Source organism: Solea senegalensis, linkage group LG21, assembly GCF_019176455.1.
Source record: "Solea senegalensis isolate Sse05_10M linkage group LG21, IFAPA_SoseM_1, whole genome shotgun sequence".
Lineage (NCBI taxonomy): Eukaryota > Metazoa > Chordata > Actinopteri > Pleuronectiformes > Soleidae > Solea > Solea senegalensis.
This window is the reverse complement of record NC_058040.1, coordinates 14,251,056-14,275,054: the sequence shown is the minus strand read 5'-3', so window position 1 is coordinate 14,275,054 and position 23,999 is coordinate 14,251,056. Positions and strand designations below refer to the sequence as shown.

At 39.6% G+C, this 23,999-nt stretch overlaps 1 protein-coding gene across 4 annotated transcripts in view; it reads left to right on the top strand.

Moving 5' to 3' along the window:
* LOC122758097 (putative cytochrome P450 120) overlaps positions 1–23,999 on the top strand; it is a 38,493-nt gene that overhangs the window by 877 nt on the left and 13,617 nt on the right. The window contains exons 2-11 of one of the 4 annotated variants that reach the window (XM_044011984.1): positions 451–528; positions 1,129–1,213; positions 1,313–1,348; positions 1,529–1,668; positions 1,942–2,065; positions 2,566–2,710; positions 2,818–2,928; positions 6,388–6,515; positions 11,925–12,012; positions 17,947–18,396. In XM_044011984.1, coding sequence (XP_043867919.1) covers positions 451–528; positions 1,129–1,213; positions 1,313–1,348; positions 1,529–1,668; positions 1,942–2,065; positions 2,566–2,710; positions 2,818–2,928; positions 6,388–6,515; positions 11,925–12,012; positions 17,947–18,108 — 1,097 coding nt within the window. In that variant the 3' untranslated portion in view covers positions 18,109–18,396. Of the gene's footprint in view, positions 1–450; positions 529–1,128; positions 1,349–1,528; positions 1,669–1,941; positions 2,066–2,565; positions 2,711–2,817; positions 2,929–6,387; positions 6,516–11,924; positions 12,013–17,946; positions 18,397–19,271; positions 20,575–23,999 lie in introns of those variants that run through there. The other 3 variants (XR_006358118.1, XM_044011985.1, XM_044011982.1) reach the window with 3 other exon arrangements.

The following is a 23,999-nucleotide window of genomic DNA, read 5'->3' as shown; positions in this document are numbered from 1 at the left end:
GGTTAAGTGTTTATGGGAGAGGTCTCAAACTCACATCTGGCCATCCAATTGATTTCATGCAGCCCGCCACTTAATATTTCTGTTTTTTTGGTTAAATTAAGATTCAGTTTGCATCATGAAGACATTTTTGACTGTAAACCATATGTTGTTCTATGTCAAAACAAATGCTTTTAGTTTGAAATTCTGTGAAATGTCATCAAAAATATTAACATTGCTATATCATGATGGAAAAATCATGATATAATTTTAAGCTCATATTGCCCACCGCTACTTTTTCACCTGACTGGCCCCATACTAACCAGACTAGATGCTCGGTGGCCCCCGGGTCATTTGATTTTGAGACCCCTGGTTTAGCGTTAGTGACTAAGGATTCTGTAAGAAAAGTGAGTTTGCTTGTATCTGTTACGTGATGTTGTTGTGAATGTAATCGGGCTATGTGCTGTGTTTCAGAGAAGTCTAACTTGTTTCTGAAGGATCCCACTGACCTGATGACCAACATGTATGGTGACACTATTGTCACCACTAATGGTAAAAAAAAAAAACCAAAAAACCTCACACACAAATGACATGAAACACAGCTTCTGAAGTGGTTCTTCTAATGCTCAAATGTCAGCACTACTGCCTTACCTTTTATCACATTTGATTAATTGATGATAGCGAAGCAGTAAAGTTTAAGCAGATATTTCACACAAAAACAGATCAAGGAAAGCAACACATTTGAAGTTGTCCGTTTGGATTCTGGTGGCTATTGTGTAGTATTTTCAACCAAAAAGAAATCAAATCAATTGGATCAAGGTACATTTGAACCCATGTTTTCAGAACAGAAGTTAACAGAAATCACGGGCAAACAGGCTCCTATTGGACAATACCAGCGACTGACATCCACCCAAATGTGTTGTGCTTAATCCTTAATTCTTCTCTAAATGGGAACAGGATTTGCAAATAAATCAACATTGCATTTTATTGAAGAAGACCTAAAATTAACGATTGTGACCATTAACTGCAAATCAAATGAGAAGCAGAGTGTGGGACTCACGGTCTCATTATTAATGAATTATTCAAAGTCACTTTTCTCACTCATTCCAATATAGTCTATATACACCAGAGACTTGCACCTGTGTGTTGCAGGTGAAGAGGCTTGTCTGCTGCGATTGTCCCTCACCAGTCTGTTTACAGGAAGGTGTTTGGAATCACAACGTGATTTTATCAGCAGGTGGGGAAAGTCATGTGTGAAGTCAGGCGCCTCTGACTGTGTTGAGTACTCATGCTTGTGGTTGTTTGTCTCCCTCTTTTTTGTCCTTTTTTCCTACAGTGTGTGTGAGCGTTGTCTGAAGGACCTCTCTCTCAGGTAACACCTAAATTAATCGACAGTATTGCTATTTATAAGTCATTTGTTACACATTTGGGTCCATATTTGCTGCCATAGTGCCCATGTTGTTGTTTTTTTTGCGCTATATTATCATGTTAGGAAAGCTAAATAAATGTGTCAAAATTAATTTTTGTAATTGTTGTGTGTGTGTACGTGCAGTGGGCAGCCAGAGTGTGTCTACTCTGTCTTCAAGCGCCTGGGGACAGAGTTGGTTTTGGGCCTGTTTCTGAACGTACGAGCGGAGGAGCAGCCTGAACTATTCCAGGAAATCATGCAGCTGTGCACTCAGCACTGGCATGGTACTGACATGATGCTTTAAACACACAACACACAAAAACCACAACTGGTTACATAACCGGTTGATGAATTTATCTCAAAAGGCAGCACAGCTGTTGTTAGACGGTTGCTCACTCTCCAAACCTCGTCCTCCCAAATGTGTTAAAATAGCTAGTTCTTGTTTTGAAATACAACATTGCAAAACAAAAGTTCCCGTCTCATACAGTATCAGGCCACTGAGTGTTTGTTTTCTGTGTAATTTTGACCATATTTGTGTGTTTGCTCTGCCCCTGCAGGCCTGATCTCTGCCCCAGTGAATGTGAAGGTTCCTCTGTGGTCATCGGGTTTCTCCACCGCTCTGGAAGCCAGAGACAAACTGATGGACATCATCAAAGACAAACTGGAGAATGACAAAGAGGGGTGAGAACAGTTATACTATTTGATAGTTAAAGGTCTGGTGTTTAAGAATAAGTGACATCTAATGGTGAAATTACAGCATGCTCACCCCCTCCCTTTTCCAAGTGAATTAGAAAACTACGGTGGCCTTAATGAACCAGAAATCACAACTTTCTCCACTCTACCATTTCCTCCTTATACGTTGGTTTATGTCTTGTGTTCATAGCCATTCTCTGTTATTATTTGAAGTAAGCTCCCACTTCAAAATGAAAAAGCTGCTGTAGAAACATTTCAACTAAAAATGACATCCTCTGCTTAAGCATATATAAACTTTTTAAAGCAATTATACACTTATACAAACATACTTATGGGTAGTATATTCAGTTTCTTATTTCATTAAATCCTCCTGAATGACGCTAGACCTTGCATATTTCCTGAATTTGTATGTGTAGTTTTCAGGCACATGGTTCCTGAGTGAATACAAATACATTATCCACTCAAAACAAGCAAATTTCTCTCTTTAGTTTCGTCGGCTCTCTCGGGTCTTTGCCGCTGCCCGACTCCAGCGCTGCCTCGCAGCATCTCCTGCTCTTCATCTCAGCTCTGATCCCTAAAGCTGTGGCGTCGCTCCTCACCTCCTTCACGCTGGTACTCGGTGGGAACGAACAGGTACTAACACACACACACACACACACACACAACACAACACAACACAAACGGTAACATATACTCAAGGTTTTGCAGCTCAGTAAAGTGACATAATCGTGTTTTTTCAGGAGGAGACACGTCGGCGAGCGGGAGAAGACCCTGATTACCTGCACAGAGTGCTGCTGGAGGTGCAGAGACTCTGGCCTCCTTTCATTGGAGGCCGCAGAATAGCTGATCAGGTAGGACCAGGATCAGGTAGTTTTCATGTAACACTGACCATTCGCCTTCATGTTTTCAGTGTTTTCATCACATTCGTCTGCACTGGTAAAACGTAGGTGCATATGGTTCTGCTGAGCAGTGCCAGTGAATGCTTGTGAAGTGAGGAGGAGTAAAGGATTTACATTTTGTGTCACATTTTGGACCTGCAGTAAATGCAGCTGCCCAGAACACCTTAACCGAAGTAGACAGATATTAGTCCCTGTATTTATGATGACACCATTACATTATGAGAATTAAAAAAAGCACACAAATTAGAGCAGACTAAAGAGCAAACTAAACAGTCTATTTTAGTATTTGTTTTCTTTGCGTTATGGAACATGAAGAATATATCTTTTCAATTATAAAGCACTTTAAAAACGACAATAGCTGAAACAAAGTGCTGTACATCGGAGATAAATAAAACAAGTAATATATAGAAACATAACACCTGATATACCAAAAAACATACAATAAAACAATAAAATACTGTAGAAAGTATAAAAACAGCACAAATAAACAAGTCACATAATAAAAACAATAAAAATGTCTAGAATAAAAAGGTGAACATTTAAACAAAAAAACCTTTATGTAACCTTATGTATTTATACTTCTGTTGCCTTTAAAATAAAAAATCGATGAAGTCAGTTTTTGTTGTGGTTGTGCGTTGCCTTTCTCTCCTCTAGGTGGCAACGCATGAGTATAGATGAAAGTCTCTTCCTCTGCCTGGTCCACTCTCCTCCATAAACAATACTCAGGACTCATAGTGTAGAACTGAGATCCACAGACGAGTGGACACGATCATTTTTCAGTGCATGATACCAGTGGTGCAATAAATACCAGTTTGGTCAATGTTATATTGTATTTTGCATCATCCTTCAGCTTGTGTTAGTAGTTTTCCTGTTTTGTGGCCCCAAAAATATGTTTAAAAGCCTTTTTTTGCCACTCAAATAATTAGATTTTTACCACACGTGCACATGATTTGGCTTATATCAGTTAAACAATAACTGGTTTGCTTTTTTTTTACTGTCCTGTCATGACAGCAGGATCGTACTTTAAATTCAAATGTTGCTCCGTGGCTGGCTGCTTCCCCGAACACATGGGCTATTGTTGATCGCTGTGACCTCATCAAACAAGCTTATGTAACCATCCAATCAGAGGCATTGATCTGTCTCCTCGATTGACTGGCTTTGCCCCTGCCGGAAGGAAGGCAGGAAGGGAGGCAGGAGGGAAGGAAAGGAGGTGGTGGGGGTGGTTGGGGCTGGTGGTTGAGGGGTGATGTGCACCGGTGATGCCACAAAGCCAAATCATTTGCCACTTGTGGGAAACACAAAAGGAAACATGTTTTGTTTATATAACATTTAGAGAAGAACACAAAGAAGAATTGCAAAGCCATAAAAATCTGGATTTTTGCTGGATCTGGTCTGAGTTAATCAGATGTGATGTTTTGATGTGTGTACAAAAAAAAAAAGAGAAGCGTTATCAGTATGCACAACCAGGTGGAAAAAGTAGACGCTCCAGGTGGAAAAAGTAGACGCTCCGTCAGGTGGAACCAAGATATGCAGTAGCTTAACAACCTGAATGCGTTTGTGTCTGAGAGCACGTCATAGAGGGAGAGAGAGAGAGAGAGAGAGAGAGAATGAACATCTCTCGGGGAGAACTGCAAGAAAGAATGAGATTTGTATACGATTTTCCACTCCAGCAGAGAGAAATGAGAGAGAAGAGAAACGGTGAAACATGTTCCTCCAGAAGCCCATTAGTGCGGCTACTAATGGAAGAAGTGAAAAGGTGAATTAAAAGGGCACCAATTGAGTAAGTGGATTTTTGCCCCGAGGTGACTCGGCTCAGGAAATTTCATTTAAAATCGAGTTATAGTTTTCATTCAAGCAAAAAATCAGGGTTTTAAAAAAAAAGTCTCCCATTTATATTTGGGTCAAAAAGCTATTAGCTGTATAACACGTTAGAAATCAATGTAGGATTCCACTTTTTTTTATTATTTACTTTTTTTACAAGTGCTGTAAATTTGCGTGTGTGTTAACTGGCGTCGGGAATCTTGTCAGAGTGAATCATACTCTCCCACACTTGTTGGAGACACCGTTAAAAGCAACTTTAAAGCTGTCATTTTGAAACTTTTAAATGTAAGAAAACGTCTGTTACATTCAGTTATTGTCTCATAAGTTAACACAATGCTGAATAATCATAATCAGCTCCACACGACTCTTTCTTTGTTGACATTATAGCATTATACAGCATCAATATGGCTGAATACACTAAGAAGGACCCATAATAAGGTTCAGAGGTGGATTCTACTGTTATAAAAATAAGCCTGGACTTGCAGTAGGGCAATTGTTTTTTCAATCACCATCCTAATTTTGGCTTCTTGTGATTGTGCGATATTGAAAAATGCCATAAATCGCTTCCCTGAACTGCTGCCTGACTACGTGTTCAGTCACAGCTCCTGCCGTTTTCTCCGCCACGTAGCTCACGTAGCAGTGTCCTGGATGCGGATAATAACGCTACATTAAAAGACAAATACAACCACCGTATTTCACATTTTCTCTCTCTCTCTCGCTGTGTGTGTGTGAGTGAGTAGGAGAAGGGGAGAGATATTAAGTTTATACATGACAGGTTCTTAAAGACAGCAGACTGTGTTGGTTATTACTCTGAAATCAACAGGGGGGTAATAGAGGTTCCACACTGGAGCTGTAACTTGTGAAAGCGGGACAATCATGTTTAATGTTGAAAATGTTTTTTTAATATTCTTTTATGTAATGTTAATCTATTCCCTATTTATTTGTTTTGTCATAAAACAACAATTAAACAAAATAATGAACCTTTTTCATTTTGAAAATGTGATTTGAAATGAAATGTTCCATATTTTAATGAACTAAAATTGGATAAAATGTTCTATATTGTGATTTGTTTAGTTATCTGGACTGCAGCCATATCACACGGCCCAATTTTGACTCGCAATAGAGTTTCACAGTGTTTTGTTTTCAGTAATTGGTGCTTCAAAATCCTAAAACATTTAACTCTGTGATTGAATTGAATTTCCTGTAGGGAAAATGAATGGATCATTTTGAAAATGACTCCTTTTTCATTCAATTCAATTCTGTTTAATTTAATTTTGTTTGTTTAACATACACGATCTCATTGCACTGTACATAGAGATAAGGCGGAAACGGTCACAATATTTTATAGAGAAGAGAAACACATAAGGCATCAGTGGAGAGAAAAAAAAAATGGGGGACAGAAGAGAGGTGAGGGAGAGAAGCAGGGATGTGAGCAAGAGATGGAAGAGATGGACCCGGAGCAGATATATAGGGATATGCATGTTTATAGTACCACACTGTCCTTTATACAGGCAGCAGCAGAAATTCTTGATAAAAAAAATAAATTATTTGATGTAAATATGAATTCCCCTTCTCTCTGTTTGTGTGTAGGACTCCACCCTCGCTGGTTTTCATGTCCCCAAAGGTAACGGCGTCATTTACATCAGTCACGGGGTCCACCGTGACCCGGAGGTGTTTGAGGAGCCGGACAACTTCCAGCCGGAGAGATGGAGAGGCAGGTGAGGATGTTGAATTTGGTCTTCTCTGGTCTTATGAGGTTTTGTTTGGACAAAATGGACTTTGACTTTCTAATATACCAGGGTTGCAGTAGATAAGGTAGGAGAAGTAGTAGTACGTTATTATTCAGTCACACAAAGGCAAACAGCATATACAAAAGACAAAACTCAAAAAAAGCAAAAGTGCCCGTACAATATTATCCCCCAACATGTGCTACCTTTCTGAAAAAGAAAAGGAAGAGTATATGTGTGTGTATATGTATGTATATATATATATATATACATATATATGTGTATATGTATATATATATATATATATATATATATATATATATATATATATGAAATGAAATGAAAAAAGATATATAAAGATATGTATACACTCGTATAGACAGAACCACGTGTTTCACGGACAACAAACAACATGACGACGTGGAGCTCTTTACACGGGAGACCAAGTAATCTACTCTGTCTGGGGGTCTAGACTGAAGCTTTATTTATGATGATTTTGTTTCGGGGGTGGGGAAGAATCGTGCTCTGCTGTACATACATACGCCTACGTCGTTACCGTAGCAACCGACGCACGATAGATTAACGGCGCCGGAGTGCTCAAAACTGACCTGATCACTCGCACATGACGACCAGAATGATTCAGAATAAAGGAATACTTTCTCAATCCCTGGAGGTAAACTAGGTTTTGTTACAGCTTAAAACACTTAAACAGATTAACTAGAGTGTAAAAAGATAATAAGAATTGTATATAATAGAAATATTTACATCAGTGTCACAGAATCAACAGCTGGAACATCCGTCTGGAATTAAAAATAATTCAACTTTGATTTTACCACAAAGAGACAGTTAAGGACAAACGTCTTCATGTTGGCATCCTTCACTCGCTTCCTTTCCTCCCTGTCTGCTGCCTCCTTCACTCAGTCTCGCTGTCACTCATCTGTTTATTTATTTATTTTTTCCATTTTCTATTCATCCTCTTCATCCATCCATCCATTCACTTTCGTTGTCATTCATGTTCGTTCATTCAGGTGACAGTGAGTGCAGACGGCAAATCTGTGAATGTATTTAAGTAGCTGTTGCCATGGCAACCAAGTCACCGGACACAATCCTTCACCAATTTTCTGTGTGTGAGTGAATGATGGGGGAGAATGATGCCCTGTGGAGTGGGGTGGGACAAAGAAATATGAGTCGGAGAAGATCCTATCGTGCTTTTCCGTGTTTTTCTCTCTTGTGCACCTGCGTGTGCATGTGTGCGTGCGTGTGTGCGTGTGTGTGTGTGTGTGGCGCTGTGATTAAAAACAGGAAATGCCCTCTTTTAATTTGGGGTTTCCCTTTTCAAATGCATCCATCAAACCCCCTCATTTTCTGACAGAATCTTTTCTATTTCCTTTATCTTCACTGGTTTAAACCATTATAGCAGTGAATGTAAAATGTCAAAGGAGGGATTACCCTCTTTCTCCCGCTCTCCTCTTAACAGGAGTCTAAAAATAGCTTCTTTATGAATAAGAAATGCATTATTTTTACAGACAAAGCCTCACCACCCCACTGTGTGTTGTCTCTATGGGCAGATTTTGCTTCATGTTATTCATTTATTCTTCCTACAGAATATCTTATCACGAGTGATTCACATTCGCTGTTTTAAAGAAAGAATAAATTTCACTGGATTTACTTGTAAAGATCGCAGTATTGATTTAGTAATGGACGTGTTCAAAGTTACTCAGGTGTATGTAGAAGATCACTCAGCTGCAAAAAACAGAAAAATCTATGAATGAATAGACAGGTAGCTGCTGCCATGGTAACTGGCCACCTCACACCCCGATTTTACCAATGGGGATTCCCTCCTCTGTGTGTGTGCGTGTGTGTGTGCGCGCGTGTGCTCTGCAGGATGGGCTGGGGCTGGGAGGAAAATGAGTCAGAGGAACATCGTCTCGTCTTTCTTGCAAAGAATATGATGCAGAGATGTGTCATGAAATATTGAGAAAGGTTTGTGAAATGTTTGTCATGTGTCATACGTTCATATGTCAGGAAAAATAACCAGCTGACTGATTCACCACATCATGTAGTGATTTGTAGACAATCCCCTGCTAATGGTTTGCATCTGATCTATTGTGAGCAACCATTCTAGGCATTATCTACCATTTTATTTACCAAATTTATTTGACACTTGATTGATCAAGAGAATACTCATGTAGATTCATGTATTATAAGAATAATAGTTAGTCGCAGCCCTCGATGAAATGTAAAACAGGTTCAATATATAGTATTAGTATTAGTAGTTTTCCGGGATAACCTTTGGGGCCGTTATTGTTCAACACTGTGTGCCCTCAAAAGTCCATTTCATGAAAATAAAATCCTTTTTTTTTTTTTTTGTTTCTTTGAGGGACAAACGGGGAACTGGAGAAGTAACCGTTAAAGGAACATGGTCCAATTTTCTCAAGTGTGTGTGTGTGTGCTTGTGTGTGCATGCGTGCGTGCGCGCGCGTGTGCTCACTAACTACTGCTCAAGCTGCTGAATTTGCCTCAGGTTGATTTAATTATCACTGTGTGTGTGTGTGTGTGTTCGCTGTGTCTCCTTTCCATCTTTCCCTTTATCTTCCAGTCTGTTTCTCTTTCCTCCTCCCTGCTTCTTCTTCCTCTGCGTCTCCGTCTGTCAGTCTTCCTGGAGACTACTTTTCCTGTCAGCCTTGATAGTTGCCCGGCTCCTCTGTTTGCCACCTGGCTGTTTAATTTAACGACAGCACTCCTCTTTCATAACAAGCCCACCTACAGTAATTACCATTTAACGACGTTGTTTATTTGTATGTCTGTGTGTGTTTCTGTTGCGATACATTGTGTACAGTGTCACAATAATATATATTGTGTGTGTGTTTTTCCACTTAAAAGCAAACAACAAAGCCAGCAAGTTAACATCCTGTCAGCCAAACACCGCACAGACTCTGGCTTTAGATAAGTGAATCAGAAAGGGATAAAAAGCAGAGGGACTGTGGCAGGTTTGTGTTGCTACTTTTAAATATAAAAACAGGAAGTGATCCTCCTCTTAGTTTCAGTGAACCAGCTGATTGCATGAAATACACGATACGGACAAAAGTATTTGGCCTCACCAGCATTTTATTCACGTGTTCCAATCAGGCTTCTCTCTTATCTCCAATGAAGGACAATCATTATCACTTAATCATCATACCAAGACATTTTGGACGATGCTACAGTTTGAGAAAGACCCTTTTCTACTCCATCATGACTGTGCCCCCAGTGCACAAAGCAAAGACTGTAAAGACATGGTTTGACTTGTCTGGTGTGGACAAACTTGACTGACCTGACCTCAACCCCCATCGAGCACCTTTGGGATGAACTGGAACTCGTCCGACATCAGTGTCTGACCTCATGAATGCTTTACAGAATGAATGAAGCATACATTCCCCTAGAAAAAATCAAGTCTTCCAAGAAGTGTAGAAGTAGTATATATATTTGAATATGTCATTGCAGTCCCTATACTTCTGTCAACTCACGGTCTGTGTATAACACTCCTGTACTGATTGTACAGGGCTGGTTCAATCAGGTTGTTTTTGCACATGTATAAAATAATAATTACAGCAATGAGTTTGCATTCTAATAAGGTAATACAACATTGAAAATAACAATAAAATGTAATTAATCCAGATGGGTTAATTCATTAATAATACAAATATCTGTTGAGGGAGGCAAGTATTTGCAGGTAAAATGAGCAAGCTTTACCCAATATAGACAAATAAGCATTCAGTCTTATCATCTTTAGTCAGGTAGCAAACTAATGAGCAAGGAGAACTCCGATAGCTACATATATTAAGATTAAAGCTCACTCATTAGGCTTTTATTGCTCATGGAATCTGCTACTACTTCATCAGAACACCAGACCGTTTTAAATTCTCAGCCAAAAACACCAACCATAAGCGTTTTAGCAATTATGCTGTCTGCTTTTTGACTAATAAAACTAGTACAACTAGTACAACACTTAACACTGTAAAACTTGAATTTGACCATGGATGTATTAGATAATTTAAAAATGTTTTCTTCTGTTACCAAAGAGGAAAAATAAAAAATGTTGCACATTTCTCTAACATCCCGTCTGCACAGTGAAAGCACTTCACACGGCTCACTCATTACACGTTGTAGAGGAAGAAAACACTTATGCTGTAAAATGTTCTACTACCGCCTGATTCACTTCCTATCGCACTCAGCATATTCGATATGATAATGTCATGCTGAAATGCTTGGTAAGACTTACAAGACTGCATTATGTGCTACCAGTCTCACCGTCTCAGGGTGGGCCTAAGAGTACATAAAAGCATTAGACAGATGCTGCAGAGAACACTCATATTCTCCTCTTCTCTCTTTGTGTCTTTAAATCTCACACACACACACACACACCGGACCCAGACTGTACACGCGGCTAATGCTTCCTGTGTGTCTTTAATCAGAGCTCAGGTTTCAGGAAGACAGGATGCATTAGTGGTGAGAGGAAAAAGAGAGAGAGCGAGAGATGATCTGCATCAGCAGGCTGTTGACAAACCTGCTGGCGTGGAACCAACATCCCCTCATTTATTTTTCAAAAATGTATTTTTGAAAAGCGGTTACACTGGAAGATTCCAAACATGTCACTCATGGCCCCCGGTGTTATTGTTTTTGTGCATCGTCCGGGTCATTTAATACAACACTGAGGTCAGAGGTCAAACGGGCTGTTTCACACTGGATCTTTAAAAGTGGTACAATAGAAGTCTTTGAACGTCTTTTAGACACGACATCCAGCATCTGCATTCATTAATGGTCTGACAGGCCACTTTATTAGGTACACAGGACACCTAAAAAAGTATTCTGCATACTTTTGTTGTTTCCTTTCCATCGAGACATCCTGTGACATGATCACGGCATTTTCTTCCAGAGAACTGTCACTCATTGGCTGTTAACTCTTTTTTTGGACCATCCTCCGTAAACCCTAGAGATGGTTATTCGTGATTCTGAGCAGTCCATCTGGCAGCACTAAGCATGCCACCATCAAAGTCACTTAAATCACCTTTCTTCCTTGTTCTGATGCTCAGTCTAACCTTCTTGACCATGTATACGTGTCTGAATACATCGGGTTGCTGCCATGAGATTTACTACTTCCATATTTGCCTTATAATGTTCTGATCATTATGTGATGTCATGCGTGTGAACGCCCTGATTCTTTGTCCGTTTTACTTCATTCACCAAAACAGAGACATGTGTATTCTGCTCAGTGAACGACTATGAACCAACCTTACAAGACTGTCACCAGTTCCCTGATTTTAAGAAAAATGTTAAAAAACAAGTCATTTTTATTGTTAATTCTCACGTATTTGTAGTCATCTGTGACAAAACCATGCAACTTTGTTTGTGCTTATGCAGGAATGCAGGCCAGGAGCATCTACTGTGTTCTTTCGGCAGTGGGCCCAGGAGCTGCATCGGGTCTAAACTTGCTGACATCTTTCTCAAGGTGACATTTCATAACACTGCCGCACAGAAACACACCTAGAGTAAATACATACTGTGGTTCTTTCTGTATCCATGACTTTCTGTTGCAGTCAGTACATTTTCTTTGTAGGCATAGAAACAGACACTGAGGAGAAATCCACGTTCTGAGCTGCCTCAGCTCTGATTGTATTTTTATTTTGAGCAACTGAGATTTAGACAGCAAGTGGAGAACCTGCTGCAGTATTTGATGAGAGAGAAACCAGTAGAGAGAGGTGAACCATCCCCCAACCATTCAGTAAATAGAGCAGCGCTCATGGGAATGATGAAAGGCTTGCCTGCCTGCCTGCCTGTGTGTGTGTGGCAGTGTGAGAACAGAGTCCAGATACACATTGTTGTGTTTAAACCACCTGCCCTTCCCCACGGTGACATTCACCATAGCCACCATCGCACATCTCGTGAGATACATAGACAGAAACAGACATACACACATGCATGCACAGCCTATGTAAGGCATCAGAAGATGAGAGAGGTGTGGCAACAAGAAGGAGAGAGATTTATTTCCCATGTAGGGGGTGTTTTCTCTGGAAACAGGTGTGCGAGTCATGACACTGGGGAGTGCAGGTGTGGAACAAGCCTGAAAACAACCGCTGCAGCCACAGCTGGGGGATCCCCAAGGTTTTACCTGGAAGTCTTTTGGGGAAGAGTTTAAAGGATTCCCTCTGCTTTTCATTAATCACAGTCTAAACTTGTGTATATTAATTAATAATCATAATTAAGTGATTCTCAAAGGCTGGGTTTGGATCCACAGATGTCTCCTAAACAATTTCCCATTTCCCAGATTTATGTGTTTCATGCCTAAAATCAAGTTGTAATTCAAAAAGTGGGTCCCTGTAAAGAAATAGTTTGACACCATATACGGGAGCAGCGCACTTGTGTTGCATAACATCTTGTTTTTCATTAATATACCTGTTATTGGATTAGAGCAGCCACACTGCCCACAAGAGACTCGCCTCTTGTTAATAGATATCCTGTCTTTTTTTCCGCTTGCGCTGAAGAGTAAAAATGTATCCTTAGTCACAGTTTTTATAAATATCCGTCTAAAATGGTTCAAACACAACACTTTCTGTATGTTTTAGTCCTTAAACTCAATTTTTGTGTTATTGTGAAATATTGGCAGCACCATTTATGCACCGGTTCGTGCTGTAGAGTCCTGGCATGCGGTTGAGTACAGAGGAATAAAAACAAAATATATTATTATGGTAATTTTGCTCCACAGCAGACGTACACTCTCAGTGATGCACATGACGCAGCAGATCAGTGACACTGCTGCCACTTACTACCTTAGTGACTTTAATGTCATGTGTTCTTTTACGAAGAAGGCTTTTTTTAAACTTGCCACCCCACCAATTTTACTAATAAAATGCTCCTTGGCCCTGGCCTGATGCTGCTTAGGTTATTAAAGTAACCTAGTTAGTCAGGTATGCTAATATTAAGAGCCTTCATCAGACAGGAGGCACTGTTTAATTCAAGAGGCTCTTATCGTGCCTCGTTACAGTTGCTAAACTTTGACCGGACAGTTTCTGTTTAAATGCGTCCTCTGACTCCTTTCAGACCTGGAAATAACATTTACGATAGCACCCGGTACTGCTTCTTTAGATCTGATTACAAAAACCACATTAGGAAGGTGGTTTGAGGACACATGTGGCCACATTCCTGTGCTTGCATGAATACCGTCGTCCCTCAGGGTAGAAACCACTTCCTCTGCTGATGTTGTCTGACCTGCAGCAGTTTCACTGTGGACTTAAAAAGGCAGTTAAAAATGCGTGAGTGAGGGCGCAACAGTATACAAACACCCTCAGACATTTTAAAATGTTAAAGCAAATACACAAGAGAATGGCAAAGGAATATTATATTTTACATTTCTATATTTACCTTTTGTACACCGTTAATGACACCAAAGGCTCCAAAAGAATTTAAAACCATGTGGTGCACCTGCACTCTTATCTCTTATCTCAGTCAATATGTAAAGCAACGCATTAAGAGCAGACTCATTAACAACTTCAGACAGACATGACATCAGTGTGTATTTGAATACAGAGCGAGTGAAGCCTCATCCAATCACACGTGGGCACATACAGGAGGCAAATACAGGACGCATTTAAATGCCAGGTGTGACAGGTTGTACTTAGTGCTGCTGGGACCAGATCTTTCAGAGCAGGTGTAAACACCACGTCTGAATGTTGTGTATCTAACCGATTTTCACCACGAAGCCTGTTTTCCACAAACACTTCATGCACAAATGTAATTCTGTTTTATTTTGAGACGACAGGCTACATAGTCATCCGTTGAGTCAGAGCCGGTGAAGTGTTTAACCCACTGTGGTCGATCGCTAAGACAGCACAGTCTGCCCATCACAAAACGGCAAGACATGCATATACACACATAATATGGAGGAGGGTATCTGCACGCTATCCAAAAAGCAACAGGGGAGGGATGACTCAGTCCAGTGCACGCACACACACACAGGTTGGTGCATCCGTCCTTTTGATGACTTCTTTTCATGTGTACAGAGTGTTATCCCTAATCTTAACTAAAACCAGTTGATGCCTAACCTTTACCTTAACCTAACAACATCTCAAATCTTAGTTCTAAACCTAACCAGTTCCTTATAAATCAGGTTCTGCCACTTAAGGACCAGGTTTTTGGTCTCTATAGCTGGGTTTCCATCATGGTGTGGTTCAATTTGGTACAGTACAATTTGGAATGGTACAGTCCGACGACAACTGACACTGACAACTGACATTGACAACGGACGACGGCAACGGAACGAGGAGCTCCATTTTTCATGAGACTGTGGGCGTTTGCCTCAACTTCCACGGGATATTTACGCCAAAGGCAAGGAAGGGACATTTTTCTGTCGCTCAATCAGCTGACTGATCATACCTTACCATTTTACTTTGGTGCCAAAGAATGGAACAAATAGAATAAAAAAAAGTACCGTACTATACCAAACCAAACTCTTCCATTTGGTGGAAACAGGGCTTATGAGGACTACTGGTCCTGACAAGATCAGTGTTTAGAAAAGGTCCTAAAGAGGTTAAAAACAATGCACCGTTTAGTCCTGTGTGATTGGAGCTCAGGTAAAATGTCCACAGTGGTTTAATGATCTGCTCTCTCCTCATTCAGCCCCGCTTGTTGTCCAGCAGGACAATTATATCTCATTATTTAAAACTGGATTACTTATTCTTAATGGCTGCTTGTGTTTTTTTCATTGTCCAGGAAGTGGCATGAATAGAATAATGTGGACTTTCATGCCCCCGCTCTCCAAGTGGACAATGAGTAATAATTTTCACATGGATGTTTTTATTCCCCATTTATAATGTAGATGGTGGGAAAGCTATATTGCGGGTGAAATCTATTAGGTTCAAGCAGGTTTTAGTCAATTGTGGGCACCGTAAGAATTAGTGACGTGTAATTGTGAAATTACAGATTAAAGTTATGCTCGCCCCTGCCTTTCTCAATGATGTCAGGGAACCTCGGTGGCCTTCACATACCAGAAAAGATGCCAATGTCGATTAAGGGCGTCAAGCTGCATTCTTCAAGTTGTCCATTATCTAATGACGTTCCCATCAATGCTTACAACCGTTATTTATTCAGTTTAAAAAATAGGTTATAGGGTTATAGTCATGTAACATTCGTCCTCTTTACATAACAAGCGTCCTCTGCAAAGTGCAGAGTACATGGTTTATCCATTTGTGCTGCTATAAAAAACCTAGAAAAAGTACATTTAAAAGACAAATTAGAAAACTATGAAACAAAAGCATTTATATAAGTGTATTATAACATTTGTACATACCCGTCTACACTGGACCTTTAAAGCTGCAGCAGAGATGATTGTTAGAAAACTTGGTATGAGATGAAATAGTTGGTTTTTAGTAAGTATGTTTTGGGGTTATGACTCTCTTCTTTGACCTCGAGCAAAGACGAATACACATGCGTCATATGTAGTGTACGACCCAAGGTGAACACATTATTGTAATGTCGCATAATTTTTTTTGTCTGTTGACTCTGTTTACGTCAGACAATTTTATTATATAACCAAACAAAATTGGCCTGCAAAAAAGCACAGTGGAGCAGCCAATAGAAGGCACTTGTTTTCTCTATAAAGTTGACCCATAAGAGTTGTAGGAGTCTCTCTCAGGTTGCTTGGTAATACTATTTGAAAGGTTGTAATGGAATTATTCTTCAACAGTGCTAAGAATATGTTGTCTGACACGACTTAAAGTAATCATTTCTGATTTTTGTATTTTTGAATCAAGAAGAATCTTAAAGTAAATCAGCTCATATTTACATAGTTTAAATACAAATGCTTAATTAGACACTGTAAAGGTGCTGTAAACGTGTTACATCTGCTGCAAACTACATTTGATTTCATATTCCAGCAGATTAACTCTTGTTATTTGTTGCTTGCCAATGTAACATGTGATAAATTACATTACATTACATTACCACATTACATTATTCACATTCACACCAACACAGCGGTGGGTGAGCAGTATATATGCTGTTCATGCTGCACATACACACTGACCACTGTGGCACGTTGTGCAAGAAGTATACACACACACTATCCATCACACTGTTAAGGTTCATTTCCCACTAATGATGTACACACTGAACCTCATCCTTCACTGTAACCTGCTCTGCTGTGGCTGAAAGACCAGGGCCAGTTGTTCTTTAAAGTGTGTCTGATTGGCTCTCAGTAAGCTGACCACACACACAAATCCACGCTACTATCCTTTAAAGGACACTGCACTGAACACAACCACTGAATTACTAACCCCAACCACAATCCAAATATCAGCCCTAAACTAAAGGGCCTCAGAAATGAGGTTCTGCCTCATTCAGACCATGTTTTGGTCTCCATGAGGATTACTGGTCCTGGCAAGGTCAGTTTTTATGCCAAAAAGTACACACACACACATACACACACCCCACAGTGTGGAGGGCGTGACCAGAGTGAAAAGTAGACTGCAGGGCTCAGGGTCAGAGATGTGACTCATCGCCTCCTCGCTTCATCATTCCCCCATTCTCCATCCTCCGCACCCCCACCATCATCATCATCATCATCATTCCTCCATTACCTCCTCCTCCTTCATCTCTGTCCTGCTCCTCCCCCTCTATAAGGGAAAAATCTTCATTCATAAAGTGCTGGTTACTGAGGAATGATCAGCGGTGGATTATCAGTCAATGGTGGGCGTTGGCTGTGAAATCACCAGCCGTCTGAGTTATCTCGTATTAAGTAGAATAAATGGTGATTTTGATGCAGATATACAGCAGCTACATCCAAACTCAAGAATAACATGGCCCCGGTTTAAATATAAATTGTCAATACACATGGATGTAACAATCTGCAAAACTCCTTTTTGAAATTAAGGGTAATTTGAAGCTAAATTACATTACAGAAGTATGTATTTTAACATTATTTTGACTGTAGGACTGAATAAACCCAGCACACTTTAGAAAAATTATTGACAAACAGTCAGTGAACATGTATATAAAGAGCCATTACTGTGTACAACTGTGTTCAACTGTGTACAAAGAACCCAATGTTCTGTTTCAGCTTTGCTGCTTGAAGGTTTTTTGCTATTTTCAAATCTGGTAAAACGGCAAACAGAGCAAGTGTTACGGAGGCTGTAGCTTTGCAAGTTGGAGACCTATTCTTCAGCGTTGGCGGATGCTCTCACTCTGCCAAGTGCCTGCTAGTTTTAACATTTTTGTTTTTGCTGTAAAATTAGGAAATCATCCACACCCCCGCACCCCCACACTGCTCTTAACTCTGTCAAGTAAAGTTAATGTGTGTGTGTGTGTGTGTGTGTGTGTGTGTGTGTGTGTGTGTGTGTGTGTGTGTGTGTGTGTGTGTGTGTGTGTGTGTGTGTGTGTGCGTCACTGCCAGGACGTGTGCATGTATCTGTTAAAGCACTATGACTGGTGTTTGGACCCTCCATCACAGGACCTTGAGTACAAATGGCTGCCTGTGTCTCGTCCCGCCGACCCCCCCACCGTGTCTTTCACGCGACTGGATCAGACCAGATCTGACGAGAGTGACACCAGCTAGGGATGCGCCGCATTTCTTTTTCTTAGTGATTATGCCTGCATATAGATTCTAAATAATAAATTAAATATACAGCATATATGAGTGTAAAACAAAAATTCTGCTGCTGCTGCTGCTGCGTGTAACACAATCCTGGACGAATGCGAGACAAAAGTAAATGACTCATTCTTCTATTGTTAAACATGACACAGCTAGACAGTGCCATTCTTTTTTTAATGAGACATATATTCCAGCTTAAAAAGATTATGGAAACACAGAAGTGTTTGGCTCATTAAACATGAATGCAGTTAACTTGTCTCATACGTCAGCTGAATTGATATACATCATTTTCCTTTTGTGAGAACAAATTGATATACCTCCAAAGCTGCTGCTGCGTTTAGACGCTAGAAATTGCTTCTTTTTTTCTTCTTTTTTGCACCACACAAATAAATCAAGAACACACACACACACACACACACACACACACAGAGGTAAGCCCTCAGATTCCATCACGGACTGCAAACCTGTCTCCCCCCCTCCTCTCCATCCGCCACCTAGCAACCACCACTGCTTAGCAACAGTTCGTCATACCGACACTGACTTGCCTCCCTTTAGTATGCAAGTCTCTGCCTCGCTGACACACACACACACATACACACACACACATGCGCTAACCTGGTTATTTTTAAATGCATTCACTTGGCAGTGATACACGTGCGCCATCTGAATCGCATGTAAATGATGCCAGGAGGCATTTTAGAGCTCACGCCTACATTTTTAAATAATTTTGGTAACTTGAATAATTATTGAGCTCATGAATCACCGCCGAACTACGACTCGGTGGCAGTCATTTACGCTGATAAAAACATGTTTTTAATTGATATTTATTGATATAATTGTGTAGTCAGTATTCCGTTGTGTATGTTTTGTGTTTATCGTTCATAGAAATGCATTTTTGGCTGTGTGAGTCAGGGTAAAAACTTCATGTGATGTTTTTGAGAGCTCGTGCAACGTTGCTGTTGTTGTATCAGCCTGTCTGTGTGTATCATGTTTTCAGTAAAAACTGCTCAAAAAAAAAAAAAGACAAAGAAGAAAAAGTGAGTGTTTTATTGAAGCATCTGCACTTGTTTTATCTCATGAAATCTAAAGCTAAAATATTCTGAATGTTCCTGATTCCTTTTCTCAAGGTCTGAGCCTTCACCATATTCACTTTGCTAAGAATTCTGGTGGAGCTCTGACACAACGTTTCCCTCATAGAACAATTTGAGGAATCACCACATCAAAGGTATGTAAAAACGGGGGATAAATATTGTGGGGGGTTTTCTTTTGAAATGCCACAAAACCCTAAATATGACACTGTCTGAGAAAGAAAAATCCCTTTTTGGTTAATCATGTCGAACACTTGAACAGTCACAATGAAACTGAGAGTCTGAGCCAAAATGGTTGGAATCCACTGCCACCGCTACTGTGATTTATGTAGTTATTAAGTGTTAGCTGCTAACATAAAACAGAATTTCTCTAATTGCTGTTACTCACATTGTAGCTTTAAGGTCCAGTGAGTAACATTTTTGGAGGGTTCATTTAATATACTTTAATTCATTCATGTTTTATCATTGTCTCTTTTTTTCAAAACAAGAGCATGTCACCAATTGGACTGTAAAGTATTCACATTCAGCACTCAGTCAGGTTTAAATCTACGTTGAAGTAGATTTAAACTTTAAAGGTTTGCTCAAGGTCACTCTGCAGACCCATATATAAAACAATGCGGGTTTGTTCCGAGGCCAACCATGAAATAATAATACATTGTGTAGCCTTACTGCTTACAAAAAGAACTCGGTTTGAATGGACTTTATAATGTCAGTAAACATTTTCCTGCGTAGTTAATAGTCTCAATTGCTAGTTTTGGGTCTTTTTTTAATAGAGGATTGTGTCGATTTTTAAATTATTTTCCACTATTTCCACTGGAATATAGACGAAAAAGTACAGCTGGTATCGTCCAATTTTCTCTTGTTCTAATATAATTAAGTCGTTTTTTTGCTCAATCCCAACAACGTCCTCATATTTTGTAAGCTATACCTGGATATAAACCAGATTCTGATTCTGATGTTAGCCAAATTGAAATTCTGGACGCTTCAAAATGGGTGTTCAGAATCTTATGGACAATGTCACGACTGGTTGTCACTAGGGTCGTCCACATAGGCTCTGCATGGGCTCTGCATGGACTCTTAATAATCACCAGTTAAACACAAATATTTACCATATGCATACAAAATATATAGTAAAATTGCAACAAAAAAAAATATAGGGTATACATATAGGGTTTGGATAAATCCGGTTGAGTGTAGCACGTATAAAATGTGACTTAAACTGCTGTGTGCGGTCCACATAATCACTTCCATAGGCGTGTGTCTCAGAGACGCTTTTGTCCTGCAGAGAGCTGCTCAACAAACCTACTGTTCTTTCTCTTCTGCACACACACACAGCTATAGTCCCTACACACACACACACACTGAACCACGCTGCAGGCATGCATATTTCTCTGTTTCTTTCCCTCTCTCTCCCACACACACTCGCAGACATAAATCACACAGAATCTGGCAGAAAATGGGGTTCTTGTGAACTGAGTGGTATGACTCACTTCTCTCCCCTCACTCCATTAGCTGATGCTTCTACTCGCAAACAGTTTTTGACAGGGGAACACAACTTGCACTGAAACCTCCTTTGCTCAAGCATGGACTCTGTTTTATGCATTTTATTGGTATTTCAGAGCCTCTGATACACACTTATAGGTTACTGTCATATTTAGCATTTGAAGACACGTACAATAAACCAAAATATGTATTATTTTCTAAAGCATATTGAAAGTTTTAGTAGTTGAACAATGGATTATAATTATTGTCTAGTATACTTTTGTCTAAATGGTTGAATTTTGTGTCATGATAATATTATTGCTATATATTATGATTGGTATTGATCATTTTTGAAGGACGTACACATATTTGATCTCTTACTGAGCCTTCAAAGTAAGAAACTGTTCCTTAAAAACTGCATAAGGCTACGACCAGCAGCTGGTTCTCTTAATCTTCATAAACATCATTGTTTAAGTATCGTCCAACCACTGAAAACAACATACTGGTTATCTGCTTGTGCACACGTCACCGTTTAAACACTGATTTCATTCAGCAATATTCAGGAATTCAACCCGAGACCTTTAAGCCACCTGACGAACAGATCAGCAATTTCACGCGGCACATTTGCTACATTCCACACTAAAAACCGACTATGTGCTCCTCCTTCACATATTTTAAAACGTAGCAATCACCTGACAGCGTGCCGTTTTAAACAATGCCTCAGTGACTTCACTCTTGTGAATGTGCATCTGTTTATTTTGTTCCGCTTGTCTGAGATTTGGTCACATTGGCAGCTAGATATTACACACGTCTGTTTACCCAGTACGGCTGAAGTCCGATTTATCTCACGACACTTTTAAATGTGTGATAGAAATTGGCTGAAAAAAAGTGTTGCAATTGAATTTCCTCTGGTTTTGTCCACCTTTTTGTAAAATTTTCTTGTCATGTTTGGTACGTTATGCCAACAATAATAACGTATCAAACTGTACCACTTGGTGAAAATTCAGCTCTTCTGTTGAGGTACCTACCACAGTTGTCCAGCACCGAAAAGGTTGGAGCTCGACAAGCTGCATTCTTGTGATTAGTCAATAGATAATCGTTATTTCTAGGTGTTTACAGGAGTGAATTGAAAAAAAAAAAAAATGAAATGCAATGTCAAGAGAGGATTTAAGGCCGGTTGTGTTGATAATGTCAGTGCTTTATAGTGTTGTTGGCTACATTAGTGTAATGTCAAACTAAAGCTTTTTTTTCCCCCTACAAGTCCCATAGTCAGCTCTAGTTAGGGGACATTCGGCCTGGCTAGTTGCCACAGAAATCTGTTAGCGTATGAGAGTAAAAAAACCCAAAACTCTGCTGCAGTCAGTCAAACATGTTTTTGAGCCAAATCTGGACGCAGACAGGTAGTGCACCTCCAGAATCAATAGACACATTTTTGACCCCTCGCCATAGTTGGAGCCACAAAATCTATTTTACACATAAAATGATGATAACACTATGTATAATAAGTTTTATTTATAGATATATATATGTATATATATATGTGTATATATATATACATATATAGGTATAAAATAACTATAGTTTGCAAAACTATTGACACTTCATAGCTGTTTTACCTGCTAACAAAGGATAACACTCACTAAAACACACACTTCCATTATTAGTGGAAAATGTATAAAATAAAAAGTGACCCACTTTGAAATAAATAAAACAGTGTTTTGTAGTTCATGCTTGAGAAGTATGTGTATCCAAAAGTGTTTTTTCATGTACACATGACATGGTAAACCCAAGTTTGTCAGCTTTGGGGAGGTTTTTAAATATCGCACGACGAGGTACGTGACACATATTTTTAGTTGAAGAAACATTAAAGCACTTTAATCTCTAAATATTCACTTTAAACGACTTTCTTTCGAAAGCTGCAGGGAGCCACCGCACATGAAAAAGAGTAGGTGGGGTGCAGGAAATTAGCGCCAGAAGACGACAGGAAGTAGCGGTAATATCAAAAGTGTTGCTGTTGTCTGTGATCCCTCGTGAGGTGCGGTCGTTAGATGTGTGATCCCTAGTCTTTCAGTCGTCCTGCTTAAACCAGTCGTTTTAGTGTGTACATCTACAGCCTACGCATCCCATGGTGGAAAATGATGAAGCTGAGGTGGACACTCCCTCTTAGTGGAAACACAGCTTTAGTCATGGACTTCCAAAGACGTCCAGCATGTTCACCAGATTACGTCTTTAAATTGGAGGTTGTAACCACAGACTACATGTGTGGTCATTTTTTTCTGTTTGGGGCTCATGAGACGCATCATGTCAGTCACACTGACACACACACGCACACACACACACACTATGTGTATCAGGAGGTAGGACAATGCATCCAGATGGTAGAACAAAGCCTGGGGTTAGTTTTAATGACCAGAGCTAATTACCACATGACTGTCCACTCTCAGTGGACTGTTGGGCCTTTAACAGGGTATACAACAGGAAGTAAGGACAGGAAACCCCCAGCCACACATGTTGGAACACACAGAGACACTAGTCACTGTAAACAAGACTTGGTACATTTGTATTTGTGTAGCCCTTTTCAAAACAAAGGTAGTAAAGTCAAAACTTTCATTTCAACTTTGTCTTGAACTTTATTCAGTTAAATATTATGAAAAGAGTCAAAACAAAACACTCAAAACTCTTGTTTACTAACCTGACCTCCCTCTGTAATCTGAGGTCAAATAGAAGCCATGCTGTGACGAGCACACTGGCCTAAAATGGATCTACTAGGTCTGCACGACATTAGGAAAACATGCAATTGGGCTGTGATAACATTGTTGAGTAATGAGATGACGATATGACTTGTGATGTTGCAAAGAAAACTTTTGAATTTGCAAAGAAACGTTTTAAATTTACAAACAAAAAGTTTTGAATTTACAAACGGAACCTTTGAATTTGCACCTATAATTTGTTGCAAATAGTCAAAAAGTGATCCTAGTTTTGTTACCTGGCCTTACTACGTGCATTTTTTAAATAAATGAATATGAAATCTGATGACAAGTTACATTTTTAAGGTGAAGATTTGAGTAAAGTGTGCTAGGCCGTCATAATATCATAAAATTAGAGGGGAAAACATGATACAGAAACATTTATCTGTTAATGTTAATGATAAGTTTGTGACTAAACAAAACTTATATGAGGAATAATCTATACTTCTTGCAGTCCCAGGAGTCTTTTTGATATGTATATGACACATCTTGATTTCTCAGTGATGATACATTTATGATAAGTTGTGCAGCTGGGAAT